This window comes from Alligator sinensis, unplaced genomic scaffold (genome assembly GCF_000455745.1).
Source record: "Alligator sinensis unplaced genomic scaffold, ASM45574v1 scaffold611_2, whole genome shotgun sequence".
NCBI lineage: Eukaryota > Metazoa > Chordata > Crocodylia > Alligatoridae > Alligator > Alligator sinensis.
The window spans coordinates 3,733,118-3,751,514 of NW_005841869.1; the positions used below are offsets into that span (position 1 = coordinate 3,733,118).

The 18,397-nt window shown below is 39.4% G+C and overlaps 1 protein-coding gene and 1 long non-coding RNA gene across 2 annotated transcripts in view; one reads left to right on the plus strand and one right to left on the minus strand.

Annotated features, from left to right (window-relative positions):
• Positions 1–1,947, minus strand: part of LOC102371948 — a 2,700-nt gene extending 753 nt beyond the window's left edge. Inside the window, exons 1-2 of the long non-coding RNA XR_323038.3 lie at positions 1,160–1,947; positions 880–957 (exon numbers count right to left, since the gene is read on the minus strand). This is a non-coding gene — a long non-coding RNA (uncharacterized LOC102371948). The remainder of the gene's footprint in view (positions 1–879; positions 958–1,159) is intronic.
• The window catches only part of PBX3 (PBX homeobox 3), a 128,357-nt gene that overhangs the window by 1,183 nt on the left and 108,777 nt on the right, over positions 1–18,397 (plus strand). Inside the window, 1 exon segment of the mRNA XM_006016922.3 lies at positions 909–982. Coding sequence (XP_006016984.2) covers positions 909–982 — 74 coding nt within the window.

The window sequence follows — 18,397 nt, forward strand, 5'->3', positions numbered from 1 at the left end:
TTTTTATTTAAACCTTCTTTTTTTTTTTTTTTTTTTTTTTTTTCCTGTGTGTGTGTGTGTGTGGTTTTTGTTTCTCTGCGGAGTCTCACCGTTAGAGCAACTTCTTAATACTGTGGGAGAAATGCAAAGAAGCAAAGGCAGAGCCCAAGTTGCTATTCATTTGGGGGTTTTTTTAAATCGCTAGATCTATCACTTCGCGATGCTCATCCCATCCCTCTCCTCCATTTGACCGCACTACCGCTCTCGCTGCGATAGTCCCATTTCACCGCCGTGCCTTCGGGGCGCTCCCCGCCTGCCCCCCTGGCGCACCCCCGTCCCGGAGCGGCTGCCAAAATCGGTCTGTGCTCCGGGAGGCTTCGCTTGCTTGCTAAGAAGTGTAACTTTCTTTCCTCCCCTCCTGCCCCCGAAGTGGCGGCAGATGAATTGCGAAGCTGACAAGATATTGCTGCAGGGGGAAAACCCTCAATGTTTCCAATCACAGTAAATACAAAACAAAGAAGGCGAAGTCTGGAAGTCCCGTCCCCCCCCTCCCCCCCCCAATAAATCAGGTGCAATGTAGCGGCATGGAAAGGGCTGCAGACAGGCGGTGACGGATGCACATGGCATCGCGGGGCATTTGCACACAGCTGATGTGATGCCCAGAAGCGGGCCGGGCCCCCCTTGTCCCCGAGGTCAAACCCCGGCTCGCTTCCTCTCCCCGGGATGGTTGGTACTTTGCACCCGCCCCGGGCCAAGCTGCCGCCGCTGCCCCGGCCCGAGCCCCCGGGGCGCCAGCCCGCATGAGCCTGACTCCCCGCCGCCTTGCAGGGCGCGGGGCAGCGTGGCAATTCAAGCATTTTCTTGCAGAAAGGCGCCATATTCTCAATAGCTGGTGCTAACCCGTGTGTTTTGTGTTGTCTGTTTTGCAGAAAGCATGCACTGAACTGCCACAGGATGAAGCCTGCTCTGTTCAGTGTCCTGTGTGAAATCAAAGAGAAAACAGGTAAGAGCCCAGGCGGGCCGCGGCTCTGCCCAGCCGAGCAACGCGGGGCTCTCCTCCGGCTCGGGCTGCTCGGGGCACCGCAGCCATCTTTGATCATTGCCTCCTTCCCTGCTTCTCATCCCGGGGAGGGGAGAGGAGAGGGGAGGGGGGGTGCCATAAATCTGCAGCAAATTTTACAATTCATAATCCCGATGTAAAATGAAATGTAGATGAAAATGATCGTGTGTCACCGTCCGCAGAGTCCATTCCCCCTCTGGCTGCAATCAGGGAAGGAGCAGAGCAGCTGCCTTGTTTGTGTGGCAGCTTCTTAAAGGAGCGATGGGAGCTCGCAGAAGCCAATTGCAGAGTGAGAGCAAGTGAGCAGCCTGGCCGGCAACTTTCTCTTTGACTCGGGCCACCTTCTCGTGGAGCCCTGCAATTAGCGCAGGATCTGCCATAGGACACAGCCCTGACCAGGCAGGAAATGGGCTGGAGCCTTCTGAGTTGCTCAGGGACCTGCATGTGTCTCTAGAAATGTGTGCACAAATATATGCGTACCCAGACGTACGTTCCTGCGTATTATGACAAAAGATTTTCGCATCTTTATTCTGGAAGCGTTACCTCTTTTTGCCTTTTTGCCCATGGAACATGCTATCCATGTCCTGTCTGCAAACAGAAATCTGGCTTGCTTAGCAAACAAACAAAAAAAGGAAGATATAAAGAAACGGAAGTTTTCTGAATAGTGGATTTCAGCAGTAGGGAATAGTGAAAGGAGGAGATGGGGTTAATACCACGAAGTTGTGTATATTTATAGTACTTGGGATTTACAGCTGTGGGATCGCCAAAGTACATCCCATTTTAAAAGGATGCTGTTTTTAGAAGTCTAGTTATTTTGCTTGTGCCACACATTCAAATGTGTTAGCGGCTTAACCTAGGTAAATGATGTTTCTGCTATGACACCAACACCTAATGCTTATATAGTGCTTTTATTCTTCAAAGCACTTCACAAACATTTACCATGTATGCGATTCAAAAACACTTTATTCCTATAATACAGAACGTGCAAAGGGGACCAGTAAACTTTGTCAGCATTGACATGTCTGAATATACCGTTCGCTCTGGACGCATCTGATTTGAAGAGAAAACCTAACAAAAACTAAAACACTCTGATGCTGAGGACTTGGGAGTATTAAAGATTAGACTGTTTAAGGGTGAAGTTAAGAAGCGGTGGCAAAAGTGGTGAATGCTGTATGCCAATATTTGCTTGTAGTGACAACAGCAAAGCCTTTATTCTTTTTTATGAAGTCATATTTTAAGCACCAGATCTTTTTTTTTCTCAGCAATGCTGACAAACTAATTTCCCTATGCTATATGAAGAAGGCACACTAATAAATGCCTCCTGGTGTTTGGAGGGTTGTAGTAATTTTTCTGTTCTTTGACACCATTGATTTGGCATGGGGAAAATTAATAATTTCTTAGAAAGGAGGATTTGGCAAAGTATGGTATGTTCTTTTGTGAGAAGCAAAAAAAAATTGCTTATGGCCTAAGTTCAAACAAAATGGTAGGCTAGATTTTTAGTTACATCTGGAATTAAAGTATAGTCCTTTTAATTGCAGATTGACGACAAAAAATGTATGTGACTATGGAATAAGACATCAAACATTAAATCACAGGGAATCTTAGCTCAGGAGCCTAAAAATGCATAGTTCTCAGTAAATTATGTTCCTTAATGTCCAAGGGTTTCCTTTCTATCAGGGCTCCACTTCAGTTTTTGCTGACAGCTAAGCACTAGGGTATTGACTGTGTTGTGAATATTAAGATTGATTCTGCTTTATATTGCATTATATTACTATGGATAAGGGGAATAATTCCCCCCATACACACACATTTCGCCTTGATTGCTGTTCAGATCCCTTCTTCCCTTGTTCAGTTTGTATTTGTGTTCTTGCCTTTCTCTAAAGTTTTTGCCCAGACAGCTCCAGAGCTAACTAAGCAACCTGCCCCTGGTGTTTAGACATTTTGCAGCAGGCAGATTTCAATTAAGAAGGCAGGCGTAGGTCCTGCGATCACTTATTTGCACAGGGTTTAGCTTCACTGTTTTGAAAGAAAAGTATAGTCCACCACATGTCAGAGGTGAGTTGAGAAGAAAAAACAAGTCTTTTCAGAGACAGGGATTACTGGCAGAGGGGGTTTGGTGAGGCCTTTGCTGCTTCAGAAGCAAGAAGGAAACAGACAAGGGAAGAGATTTTGCGATTTGAAACGTTTTGGGGTATTTCAATGATAACTTGTAAGTTGAGATCCTGCTTTTGTGTCCCGACTAGTGGAGCCAAGTTTGCAAGTTATCTCTTTTGTAAAATAGCTAAGAACCAACAAAGAGTGAAGGCGTCTGTCTGGCCAAAGGCGAGATCCTGCCAGCCCCAGCAACACGGGAGGGATAGGATTAATGCACTGAGTGATTGATGGAGATGAATCCACCCCCTCTAAAACTGTTCCCATAGGGGGACATTCACTCAGGATCTCCTAGTTGAGATGAAATGGCTGTATAGACTTCAGTAAGTGTTACCAACGCAAAGCAAATGTGGAAGCAAAATCTAGCATATTTTCTCTCATCTGTATCCATGAGAAACAGTGCAAATAGTCATTTGTTTCCAAAGACTTCTGAACTTGTAGGGTGAACAGCTTGGGATGCAGTTAGAGGGGTTTTTTTCTCCTCCAGTTTGTCTTCACTGGATTTTACTCTAGATAATCTAGTTTAGCTGCAACTGGAATGTGCTTCTGTATTTAATTCTTCATCATCTGAGGCAAAGTGTACCTTGGTGCTAGTAACAGGAATTACGATGATGACTTTATCAGTACCGAGTTTAAAAGAGAGTATCTTGCCCATGCATAAAGTGTAATATCAATCACTTTTCCTGAAATAAGTAATGCAACCACAAGTTACTTTTTGTGTTTACTTGCACTCATTTCCAATACTCCACTACTGTTCAGTGCAGCCAGGGAGGACTTTCTTATTTCAGTAGATGGAGAATGTTTGCTGGAGTCCCCATTTTCAGGTGAGGCAAACATATCAGATCCCCTACACATTTCCCTCCAGGGTTAGTGGATGCATTATATTTATTAAAGGTTTTCTCTTTTACTCAAGGATGAGGAACTGAAGAGGGGTTGTGTTTTTTTTCAGTGAGGTATTTCTTGCGTTTAAAGGAATTCACCAGCTGTACAAAATCTAACCTGTAATTTATTTTGAAGTTTAAAAATAGTGTTTGCTAAACTATCGCTTTTTCTTAAGTGTTGATATACCCAGATCCCCTTTCCTAGAGACAACCACCAGGTACCAGGGTTTTTCATAAAGATAGCTAACTGCCACTTATTTAGTTACAACAAAGAAAAATGAGCCCCAAAGTTTTCCTGAAGTCATTTTAGTAAAATATGGAAATAAGAAAGATCACTCAGTCTAGCAACTCCCTTATATTAGATTTTTATCTGTGTCTCTTCCATTAACGTTACTTTAAAACCTTTAGTAGTACTTTTAATGCAGAGTCACATCTGTTGCATACCTTGGCATTAATCTGTCTTTTTGTCTGCCTACCAATAGATAACAAATACTCATGCACGCATATGGTTTTTTGTATGTCCATTATTTAATTTATTTAGAAAAACCCTTAGATTCACAGTTTGATTTCCTCTACACTCCAGTACATTTCTGTACCTGAAGTACTAGGTTTACTCATGCTGATGCAAATGAAAATATATTAATTCTTATGGTCTTAAATTGGTTAGGGAATTGCAGTTATTTCCCAGTGGAACGTTGTGTTATTGAGTTCTGGACTGGACTAGTAGATAATCTGTAACATCATGTTTTCTTGACTTCATTTTTAAAAAATTTGATGTTTTAAAAAAAGATCCAACCCAAACAATGACAGCTGCCAACCAAACCCTAATTTACTGTCACCACAAACCCTAAATAGCATTCATTTACTAGTAATGCCTAATGGCATACATGATGGTTTGCCAGATTTGTGGCCTTTGTGAGGCATATAAGCAGGACTGACTTGGGAAGATCATAAAACTTAATGAACTTCTCGACTGCAGGAGGTGTCCGCAGGGGAAGAGAAAGCCCTGCTTGGCTGGTTGGGCTGGTTGAACTATTTTTTATGTCTAAAGAGAGAGGAAGAAAATGATCATTAAAGATGTTCTGCCCTCGTGCAGAGTTTTATTTCATAGAGTGAAAAAATTTAGATGTGAAAAACAGATGAAGAGTGAAGTTAACCATGAGATTAATTTCTTGCTGTTCGCCATGTAAGCTAGAAACCTTTTTTTTTTTATTACTACAACTAAAACCAGCCATAGAATGCCACTCTGATGATTAAAGAGCTAGATCATGTCCTCACTGGTAGCATAACTCCCTAGTGAGGTGTGTGTCCCAACTTTGAGGCTTTTATGAGCACCCCTGGTCAGTATGTTGTGAAATCCTTAAACTACCCATTAGGTAACCAGCATTCGAAAGACCTACAGTCCCTCCCTCCCTCCATCTATCCCCCTGCTTGCAGTAAGAATATGAAAATATGAATCCCTTTCTCATTTGGAGTAGGTTATTTTTAACCTGGATTACCAGGTTGTTTCCTTACGTTATATTAATTTCAATTTTTCAGTGTTTGCAAACTATCACGTCATGTCAACAATTTGCAGTACAAAGAAACAATCTTTAACTGAACTTTGAAGAATAAATAATGTGAAACAGTGAAATGACATAATTCTAATTTATATATTGTAGCTATTTTTAACTATGAATTCTGATGCTGTTCTTATTAAATTGAGCTATTTTTAAGTATATATTAACATTCAATACCGATGTTCTTGTAAAGATGCTTGTCTAATTTTTAATTTACCTGGACTAGAACAGAAAATAGTGTGTATTAAAAAATCTCCATCTTTATTTAGGATTGCTTACTCTTTGTTTTAATTTTCCTGTGGTTTTAACATTTAGATTTTTAAAATAATAATAAACTAAAATCTTGAATGATATAGTCAAAAATTGACATTAAACATATTCCAAGTGATTAAAATGTTAAGCGAGTTTCACCACCCTAATGGTAATGACATCACTTTTCTTCATAAACGTTTTACTAGTAAAAATTAAATTGAATGAAGTATATGATTGTCAGTTTGTCATCTGTTTCAAGCGTGCATTTAGAGAGAGAAAATACTATCTCCATGGTGGTGCTTTAAAAGTGAGATTTTTTCTGGGTTTTTTGGCTAAGAAAATAGGGCAGTGCTTGTTGTTTTCAGCCACACAAAAAAATGCATTACATTATGTCTTAGAAGACCTGTTACTACATACTACCTTTATGCCATGTCATTTTAGTGCTCCTTGATATATTTAAATAACAAGCTGCAACTTGATTACAGGGTTCCCTGTTTCCAGACCATTTTTTTTGCCCTGCGTATAACATAAAATTAGACTTGGTTGTCAATACTAACCAAGTAGGAGCAGGTAATTCTTTTATTTTCTGCCTCATTTTTAGTGGGCTTAATTTTATTCTTAAATTTGAAACAGGCTTGCTTACTTGTAAATATTTTTAGATGATTGTGAGCTACCCTACCACCTGGTTTATATCATGATGTTTATTGTAACAAATCATTTTTGCCAATTCAAGAATAAATTAATATAATGGTAGGTAATGATGCAAGCTAGACCATCCTTTATTTTACAGATTTAATAGATTTGTCTGCTCAATTCCTTCAGCTTTCAATGAAAGAAACAAACTTCCATGATATGGATATTATACTATCTTTATTCAATTTAAATATTGATTTGTGTGAAACATTATTGTAATGATATTTGCAGTCAAGCTTAGACAAATATATTCCGAATTAAATGGATTCTAAATATAATAAAAATTAAATATCTGTGCAGTGTATGTTAATAGTAACATAGGAAAGTGAAATAGTTCCGTTTGTATTTATTTTTATATTGTTAGAGTATTTTACAGTTCTGAGTCATATATGTGATGCTCGGCTGAATATGTTTAAGAATTAATACTACTTTTGCATGCTAGTAAGTCAGAATAAATAGGGGTTCCGAGGGAAGTTTTCCTCTTCTTGTATAATTGATGGAATTAGATGTAGTTGTTTGTATTCTATGAATTGACACCATGAGAAGAATGCTTTGTTTGTTTTCTCAGCAGTCATGTTTAATGCTATTCGCTTATCAAGGTGATCAGCATGGTTCAGATAACACATGCCTGACACAGCCTGCCTTTTTTCACCATCATGTTGACCTTTTGTCACATTTGCTTTTCTCCGGTAGGCAGTTCGTGTCTTTAAGTATGAATGGAGTAAATAATTCACATCAATATTTAATATAAATTATTAAAGTTTCTGTCAGCTCTTATAGTCCCTGCTTTTATAAAGTTAGAGTACTTCATCAACCAAACTGATGAATTAGGCTTTTCAGCCGGACTGTAGAGCTATTCTGCAGTGTTATCTTTACAGCATGAGTAAACAAACAGGGGAGTTGCATGTGAGGGGAAATAAAGCTGGATGCTTAAGTGTTTTTTTTTTTTTCAATAGCAAGTATGCACATTTTAGAAAGGTGGAAAATGCTACATAAATATCTGTAGTAATTTAATTTATTTCCCCAGAACTTTATTCTTATTATTTGTATACCATAAGTAGAAACATCAAACACCAGCTAACCTGACATTTTCTTCCTCTCCTTGTCATTAGCCTTACATATGAGCTTATACTCTCTCCATAGGTTTAGAGGTTTAGATTATGCTTACTAGCCTGCTTTTTTTTCCTTTTGTAGCTTAGTTTTTAAAGACTCTTCTGTAGATGATTGAAATGATTACATTTTTTATCTCTTCAATCCTCAATTATTAATTATGGCATATATTTTGCAAACTAAATGACCTATGATTGAAAACAGACAATGAATTTTTGTTTGAAGAAGAAAAGGATCATTGGCTGATGGAGCATCTATTGCAATGTTTATTTATTGCATGCAGAAGGAGTTTGATAAAAAGAACCTATGTTGCACACAATCATATGCACAGACTCATTATGTATTTATTTTTCTTTTATCTCGTTTGTGTTTTTTAATTTTAATTCCTTTGTTTAAGAGAAATCCAACTTCAGTTTGTTCAGTCATTAAATTGTTCTAGCAATGCTGTCTAAGAATTACTGAACAATGCGGGTTCTACAATACAACAAATCAATCATTTTGGGGGGTGTTCTCTATTATGTGTTTACAGGTCAAAACCTTTTGTATATTTATATCATGCATCAACTTTTAAAGCTAATCTGCGAGTCCACATTGTCCAGCAGGTGGCTTTTTCATGTATGATTTAATTTTTAATAATTTATTACAGGTAAAAAATAACATTTCCTTGCATTAAAAAAAGGCTGGAAAGCATAACAGTTGGGCAGTATATGTTTACATTTATGACAGAGCCAATGAAAGCATCTAGATATATTCAGCTACATAATCTAAATTAAGATTCTAAACAGGCATTACAGATGCTGGTAACTTTGGCAATTATCATTTTGTTTGGTGAACAGTAGTAAAACAGTGTGCGGTAAAAGTGTTTAGAGAGAGAGGATAAATAAATTGAACAGTTTTGCAATGCAAAGTGGTTTGTGGTGTTTTTGAGGATTTCTTGGCTCTTGCTTAACTGCTATTGTGAAGCCTGGAGCAGATTTTCCCATTGCTAATGCCCTAGAAGTATTAATTCACTTTGATATGCTAATTAGAGGGCATTATGCAAGAAATGAGATTAAGTGGCAGCATGAAGCCATTTGCCTGTCAGTAAATTGAGAGCTTTAGCATCAGGAGGAGCTTTGTTTTTTCTGAGTTTCTCTTGGTTTTGCATATAAATAAAATTGATTGAAAGGTCTAGAGAAGCTTCTAGAACATTGGTGGTTCTTTTTCTCCTTCTATGATTATTTAAACTTCATGTTAAAGGCTTTCTCTGAATATTAATTGATCTAATGGGAGATACTGAACATGAAGTATTTCATTGTGTTCTCAGTTACTGTACCTTAACAAAAGGAAAGTATTCGAATTCTTTGTGTCGTCTGATTTCTGTGGCATTTTTTTCAGATACACCTCGCAGCTTTGTATTGTAAACTCTTATCAGTCCTAAATGTTCCTGGGCTGAGCAGTAAGCATGCGTGGCGATGTGCTTGCCAGTTTTACTTTTTGAGATTTGCGTGAGGGCCTGAGCCACCGAAGTCAATGGTAGGTGTGGATACTTGGGAAATCAAGCCTGGAGCTTTTATCATCCCCATGCAGTTCCAGGGTTCCTCATGATTTCTTATGTAAATCGGAGAGAGATTTTGGTTCGTTTAGGAAGGGAGGAGTTGTAACATTGGCCATAGATTTTATTCAACTGCCAGAAACCATGTTAAAGTAACATTAAGGGATTGACTTGAAGCCATCAGAGCAACGAAATTCTGAGTTAATGCTTAAACTCTGCCCTTTTCTCAACCCATTGAACCTATTTATTAGAGCATATATGATATGTAAGATCACTGTGCTGAGATCCCTGCAGTATTAAGGCACTGTAGGATGAGGCAAAGATAAGAGTTTCTGATTTAGCTCTAAATTTCCTGGCTTTTGTGGTTTTGATTCAGCCTCTGGTGTCACTTTAATATAGTCTTGTGGTTCAATTTCTTCTTTATATAGTAATATACAAAAATATCAGAGAAGTAATACAGGGAAAGGAAAAAAATATTTAAAAATATATAGCAAAAAACCCCCAAACAAACAAAAAAAGACCCTCCAGCCTGCTCTCTGTCACTGCTTGTAGGATATGAGGTTTTGTATATGCTCACTGGACACCCCTCCTCTACAGATTATTACCTCTAAGCCCATTAGGGGTTAGTCTCAGAATGATGATGATTGTGATGAGCCTCTTTAGTCAACCACCCCCTCCCCTAAAAGAAAATAAAAATCGGAAGGTCTTGTCATGGTGGCAGGTCACACCACGTGCAAGCGAGACCACTGATTCTGGCAGCTGAATTCTATCACTGCAGGGGAATCCTTAACATGAAAAACATAAGACACAATAAGCTACAGTGACTTCCTGAGAGCCATGGGGATTATCAAATCAAGGCAGCCGGCATGCATGCGCAGTGTGGGGTCTGCGACCAAGGCTAACTTCCATGAATGTAAACGGAAGTTACAAGCCTGCTGCAGAGGGAAGGACATACCCCGCTCTCCAGTTTTGGTTAGAAGTTTTTCCCATTTCACCACATTGACTGCCTTCCTTAATGAAATGCTTGGTTATTTTTACTTCCCGTGATACTGTGCTAGGAATTCTTAACCTGAAAACTGTAGTTACAACGTGAAACCCTTCTGGCAGGAGATAGGAGCAAAATAGTATCTGAAGCTACAAAACCAAGTAGCAGCTACAGACTATCCAGGGAAAGGGCTAACAATGGGAAACTCTTGCAGACCAACTTGACTCTGTCACTACTCGTGTAAGACCATGCATACTGAATCCGGCATGTGGAACACACAGGACTGAGAGCGGGGAGCTCCTGGGTGGAAATCACGGCCCTGCTCCCAGTGAAAACTTTCACTGGTTTCAGTGGGAATGACACCAGGCCCTGACATGGCCAAGTCGCTCGTCGTCTGGGCAAAATCCTAGCCCACTGATGTTAATGAGAGTTTGGGTATTGATTCCAGTAGGTCTGGGACGTCACACCTGTGCCTCAGTTTTCCTGTCTTTACAATTGGTTTATGACCATTCAACCACCTTGGACTGTTGCAAGGCTTCATTAACTGCTTATACTACACACTGAAGTTGCACCGTGTTGCACAAGCATTAAGTATAATAAAAAAAATGATATAAATATTGCCTGTAAAGATATATAGGTAATGACCCATCAGAACAGTTTCTAGTGGACATTATCATTTAGGCAAACTGTAAATCAAGTGATGTCCCACCTGTTGAAGAATAACCAAATTAAGCTTTTCTTGGATGTTCTGCTTTTCTGTGTGTTAATTGAGGGTGACAGTATTTTGAATTCATGGGTAGGCCTATCAGGCCTGTAGCACAATTAAAATAGAGTCCTGATTTTATTTCATTTAGTGAAAAAGAAACCCCTTGCTCACAACTGACAAAGATTGATGTGTTACTTTGAAGATGATTGTTCACAGATACCGTTACACAATTGGCAGGGTATTTAAAGCACTGATTACAAATGTTTGTTGATTAAAGGAGGAAGTGTGCTTTTAGTGAATATCTGTAATTGCACTAAATAATGCTGAAATGTTTGCTTATTTTCTTTTATGTTAGGTCCTGGTGGCATGATTAACTGTCACTAGTAAGAACAAGTTACAGTAGATTGTGCAATGATTCTTATTTGACTTCAAGGATATATTTATTACCATTTTTGAACAAATTATACTAACATGAAAAGTTGTGGAAATGATTGTGCACTAGATAAGGTGATACATTACAGGAGTGGTTGGGTTTATGGAGCTTTATGCCGAGGTTCTCTCAAAAATTATAGCACAGTCCTGTCACTATAAAACCCAGTGATACAGTTGGTAATAACATGCAGTGGAGGTATTTTTAGGTTTTCACTTGTTATTCAAATGGAGTGGGAACGATCAGTTTTTCTACCTCATATTTCTTTCCTTTGTTGCATTTTTTTTTAAAGCAAAGCAGGAAATCTCTTAGGGTCTTTAGTCATAGTACTGACCACAGGATTGGGTCCTTTGGCTGAAACCCTTGTCCCTAAGACATCAGTGAGCGCTTTTACCAAGAGCTTGGTGTTGGCAGGATACGGGCAGTTAGGTGAGATTTGCCCAGTGCTGAGACCCCAAACAAGCCCTTTGGCCATTAGAGGCAGAGCTGGTGCATGGGCCTTGCTTGGGTCCACTGCACAGGGGGGAATTTCACCCTCAGTGAGCAGCCGGGAATTTTTGTGAATTATTTCTTACTTCCTCTCCACTTGTTAGAGCTGTGACGTGATATCGATATGATGCTTGGGAACGTATTGACTTGTTGGTTCTTGACCTTTTGACTGTGACCAAGTATAGAAATTGAATGTCTGAAAATGAAATGATAGACTCTATATACATAAATTCTTGGATGTCAGTGTAGTACACGAACTAATTTTGGTTTACCTAAATTTATGGCATTTTGTGTTCAATAAAGGAAATATTTCTTCCTTTCAATATACTGAGAGTCTAATAATATTGTAGTTGCTAGCACTAAACAAATCAATTTCCTTTTACTGACTGATTATCATAACAGCTGCTGTTTAATCACCGGGATTGTTATGTAACTTCCAAATCTCTAATATTTCGGAAAGAACGGGCATTCTCGTCTTGCAGCTGTAACGCTGCCATGCCCCTGTTGTTGCACTGGCAAGTTTTTGTCAACAGAGAGAGAAAAGTCTAGCAGTGCAAGGGTGTTGGTTGCAGCCGTGTTGGTCTAAGGACACAGGCAGGCCAGGTTTTTTGGGTAACTGTGCGCTGTTTTATTGGACCAAGGTTCTTTGGGTAAAGGCGAGATCTTTTATTATTCCTAAATAATTGGGGGAAATGTTCCTTGCAAGCTTTTGGGCACAAAAAAGGAAGGGTGTCTGTGCCCAAAAGCTTGCAAAGAGCCATTTTTCCAAGTCTTTAGTCCGTCTAATGAAAGATCTCGCCTTTACCCAAAGAGCCTCGTCTGCGAGCAGTACAGGGACATTTCTTGGACGGTGGGAAGCGGCTAAGCACAGCCCCCGGTTGAAAAGGAACAGCCCAAACCTCCCCGCATAGCCCTTGCCCTTCCTTGCCTCCAAGCAGGCCTGCTTGCAAGCATGCCGGACCGGAGCTGGAGAGATGCCGGGTCCCGAAGGGGCTGCACGGACCCGCGGCGCCGCCGCGTTGCGGTGCGGGGGCCCCCGGTCCGCGCCTGCGAGCGCCGCTCCTAATTGTTTTCCACCCATCAGTTATGCAAATGAGCTTTTATGGCAACTGGCATAACAATTAGCATCCTCCAGCAATATTTTAGCAGGTTAATTGCAAAATTTCGAAATGGTACATCTGACTTGTTAATTAGGCATGACAGAGGTGCGGGGAGAGCTATCCCGGGGCTGCGCGGCGTGCAAGGAGCCAGGATGGATGGAGGAGGAGGCAGGCAGGCAGGGAGCCGCGCCCGGCCCGGCCCGGCCCCGCGGAGCCGCACAAAGAGCAGCCTGTCCCTGCCTTCTTCCTTCCTTCCTTCCCGCACACGCGAGACCCTGCTAATATTTCCCATTTTCTTGTGACATGTGGATATGGAGTAAGTGCCATTTATGATATGTTGTCATCAATAATTTTGTCACAGAGAATAAAAGCCTTTAAACTCATCCACCCACTGGAACGTTTTATCATATTTATTTTAAGAGAGACGAAATTAGCAGAACAATTGAGCTCTTTGTATGTGGGAGATGCAAATGTAAGGGAATATTTACCTTTAATGAAGGGCAACATAAATATCTCGGTATCAATAAATTACGCAGGGGTAGAGTATTTCACAGGCACCTAATAAATACTTCTTGTTTTTTCGAGATCCTTGAACTGCATTCTTTTTAGCACGGGTTAATTTACAATCGGGAGTGAAATTAAATATCCGTTAACTTTTTAAAAAATGATCTATGGCGATGGAAAATATTGTATTTTGAACAGGAGGGAAACACCTTTCCAAATCATTCCACCTACTGATGAAAAATGCTCACTTAATTGTATTCAACAGTTTAAGGAAGAGTTTGCTCTGGTAATGCTTCAGTGGCTAATATTGGGAACGGAGTAACCATTTTAATGAGGGTCATGGGGCAGGATTTCAGTAGGGAACGGGTCAGGTGTGTTATGGCTTTTGTCTTGTCACAACGCCTGTCTCCATAACATCAGAAAGAAGTTCCAGAGCAGCCATCGTCTCACTTCAGACAATAAGAAACTCCCTGATAAGTGTGAGCAGAGAAAGGCAGGGCAAGGCAGCATTGCATGTTCTTATGTTGTAGCAAGCTGGGTCAGTAAATATGTCCTACAATGTAAATGTACATCACATTTTAACTGTCCTAATATTGATCATCCTATAGAGGAATTATATCGAAGTCTACTAGTTATTAGTGTAAAGAGGGTCAGAGGCAGAGACTGGTACAAAGCAAGTGCTCTCATGGTAATGATGCTGCTATTTATAGATCCCCATTTCATTAGTTGCAGAGTTTCAGGGAAGAGATTTTCTCTAGGGGAAATGGATACTTGAAGTTCATTTTCTTCCTGATGCACATTAAGGCAGAAACATGAACAACCTTCAGGATAGGACATATGATTACAACATTTTTGACTATTTTTCCTAAATATATTTGCAATAGTACACAGCACTGGCTTAAAAAGTGCCAGCTGGTATTACTGTTGAGCTTCATTTTCTACATAGCCTTTAGATTTGGGTCTTTTTTCCCCCTTAGAATAATTTTTTTTTTCCTAAAGGAATTTTATGAAAATTTGGTACTGTGCCAGCAAGCTGACTAGTGTTACTTATGTTTTTCTTTTTTTAAAGAAAATACTCAGCTCAGCTAACTGATCATAAAAACTGTGGCTGACTACAATCTCTACATTTACAGTACACATAAGGTACAATCTCAGTTACTCGAAACAGAGTCATATTTCCCATAATTTGCTAATTACGAAAACAATTTCTTTGACTGTCTGGAACCTAGAGGATCCAAACTTACCCAGTGCCCCCATAACCTTCAGATCATTGAAGCTGCACTATAATTTGTGTGTGCCTGTATTTCTAGTGCTTTCTTTCTTGCAATTCTTGACATCTTGAGTTGTTTTTTTTTTCCTTTAAGAGAATATTTACTTAGTTAGTATTCACTTAATTAGAACTGACTGTTTAATGTTTTCTGGGAGGGTATTTATGGTATTTTCTTTGCCATATTTGCATTCCAGAAATTAAGTCCCCATGCCATTATTCGGCAAGCCTTTCATACATTAGAATGATGAATTGAAAGCAGAAATGGGAAAAAGACTGCAATGCAATGAAAATTTAATCAGCGTCTTCTGCTGCTTTAATAAGGCAAATAATTCTTATTGGCCGCTGCGTTAAGGTTTCTAATATTTAATTCATAACAAACCTTGCATTATTCTGCAGCAGCATCGACAGCTCCACTTTGCTGCCTGCCAACAGGCAACCATAAAAACTTAAAAGCAGATGTAAATGTCTAAAACAAGGAGAATGATTAGATCTAAAGCGGTCAGAAAAAATCAACAATATTGCCAGAGAGTTTGATAAATCTTTACACACACTTTAGTAATGCACACATGATATTAATTAACCTCATTAAATGTGTTGGATTGAGGGATTTGAGGTAACTTTTATAAAATGTGCAATTTTACATTTCCTGCAAACCCCAAAAGAAAACTAAGACGGATGCAACAGTGTAAGGAAGCCTTTTGCTAATCAAACTTGAGCTGTTATTCGTATTACAGTACCCAGTTCATTTTCATATTTAGAAAGTCTAATATATTGCATTGTTAAAATTGTAGTCGGTTGTTCCATATGTATGCCTGATGCCAGGATTAACCAAAGGAGAACAGCTCATTCTGGTAGTCTGACTCCTTGCCATCTCTCTTTAATACTAATTTGAATTTTTTTTTTTTAATGTTGCAATAGGGAAAATGTCCGTTAGTTCATAAATCTTACCCACAGGCATTTTTGATATCTGGGAATATTGTTCTGAGTTGCCCTTAAATGTGATTGCAGAATTTTGCACACCGAGATATACATTTCAGGCCTAAAAAAATTAGCCAAGGTGCTGCTAAGATGCAATGTAAACACGCTGTATAATTCCAGAGGATGTGGCAGAGTGTTTTTGTAGTGTGAGGCAACAGAAAATGGCAACCTGCCAATGCTAGGTGCAAGCTCTTGTTACATAGAAGGGTTGCGCCTGCTCTCATTTCTTCTTGAAATGGCTTAATTGGTGTCAGCACCCCAGGGATAAAGGCCTCTAACACTGAAATCCACACGATTCACCCTGTCTCTGCTCAGTGTATGGTGGTGAATGAGGAGTGAACGGTGCTGTAACAATACTCGATGATGTTTGGGATGACAGAAATTAATACGCACTTGCTTGAAGAAAGCAATGATTAATGGCAGTGAGCAAGGGAATGCTGTCCCTCCTTTAACTCCACTTTGATGGGGATTGAAAAGCAAAAGGCTGTTTTCATTCTCTCTCCAAAGCAGAGGTCACCCAGAGTACATTACAGCAATTTTTCCTCTCTGTTTTTTTATTTCATAAATATTATGATAAGCATAGATTAGATAGATTTTTTTCACCAAGGCTTAAAAGGCTATTTTGTGTCTGTTTGCTGTTTGTGCTTAACAAAGAAATCTAGTGTGCTTCTCTTTACATATTAGGTCAATTTCCTTCACATCAGAATAATTAGTATAATTAAGATTTTTTTTTTTTAACCACCACCATGTTAGTACTTCTCAGTGCTTTACATGTGGAATTTCAAGGCCTTCATTTTCAGAGACCTGACAGGTCAGAATGAGCAAAGAAAAACTGCAAAGAAGGGAGAAAAAAGGTTAAAAACCTAAGATTCCTCACTGAATTTTTGACATAAATATATTTTGCAAGATCCTCGCACTTGTCAACGGCTTTCTCTGATATTTGATAAAGAATCTTTATTCTACAAGAAGACTGAAATAACAACTGTGCTTTGGATAATGAATTCTTCATCTAAGAAGAACTTTAAAACAAAGTACAATGTTGGCATTTTTTTTTCTTTGAGTGAGAAGGCTGATACATCTTTGGGATCCGACAGGAAGACATAAATTAATAGAGTTCTGGAGATCAGTTTCTCATTAATAATCCATTTTGTCATGGTTCCTGGCATTGTCAGCCTAGTAGTTGGTTCATATTTTGCTAAGGGATAAAAGCACATGATGTCTAAGGCACAACACATGGAGAAGAGTTTATCATTGTTTGGAGAAACTATCAATGAAAGAATAAACTTGTTTTGCAAGAAAATAAATAGAATTGTTGAGGTTTTTATGCATTTTTAATTCTAAACATAAGCTTTTCATATATGAATTAGGAAAGGTAGATCTCCATGAGAATTGGGGTGGTGGTGTGTAGTCACAGCTTGGCATAGCTGCTGTTCTTCCTAGATATTTGCATTTTTGTTGAGGAATAATGTTAGGTCTCAGACCTTTTCACACTGTATTTTTAGATTCCATGGCAAACTGTGCCCAATTTAAACATAACATTGAGAAATTATGTGTTTTCCTTTGGGCTGGTAATTGTGTAACCTGGCCGGTTTCAACCTAGCTTAGACATATTTGACAGACCCAGGTAGGTTTTTTTCCAGAGTTTGCGAAGTGAAACATTCTGTGTTGTCATCATGGTGACGACATAAGCTGGAATCTTGCACCTTTAAAAGTTGGAATCTAGTGTCATCTACATACTAAGACTCTGGCAGCCTGACAAACAATGCAGACACTTTTAAAAGGTGTTGAACTTGCTTTGTCCTCCCAACTAGAGAAGGATTTTGAGAATGTGTAAATCCTAGAGAAGGATTTACACAAAGTGACCTAATGCAGCTCTCAGTGAAATCATGTGGTATCTGTCTTTGGAGCATATCTCTGGAAACTTGTCAAGCCCTCAAAGGGTAGGAAAAAAGAGAGAGCTAGCCCCAAAACAACCCATGAGATCCAAAATGCTTATAATTTAAACAAAAGCAGGGGACTTGCTAAGAAAACAGTAGAAGGAATCGTGGCTTATAGGAGAAGAGTAAAAGGGAGCAAAGGGCTAGTTAAGTGTGTAGAAGAAAAAAGGAAGTGTCATGTGTCAGGAGCACAGCATTGACCACCCATGGATGGTGCCGGCATGTACAGACATTCTTCTAGCAGAACGTGATGCAATCAACTCATCCCACCATGCAGCAAGACTCACGGTGGTCACAATGTCATGGCACTTCGCTTAGAAACACAGGACATAAGTGTATCTCCTTTGGGGCCCCACTACTTGGATGTGAGGGACACCGCTGAGATAATCCTCGCAGCATCTTGCGCTGTGGCTTGCCAGAATCCTAAGTGATCTGCACATAAACATACCACTTTTTGATGCCCCTTAACCTTCATTAACCTCAATAGTCACTCTCAGTAGAGGAACAAAAAGGATTCATCCATTGTTGTGTCTTTCTCAGACTTCTTGGGTAGGTGGTTGAAAGATGTCATCTGTCCTCCTTGAATGTGAGATGGAAGAGATGGCAGAATTTGGCACTGAGGTTGGCTAGGAGCATGGTGTTTACTTCATCAACAGGAATATGTAACCATTTGCTGCTTGCTTTTCTGTCTGGAAATCGAGGAGGTTTGAATTATGAAGATTTAGAACATGCTTCTTTATACAGAGTTGCAAAGGACATTTGTCTCAGCACATTGTAGT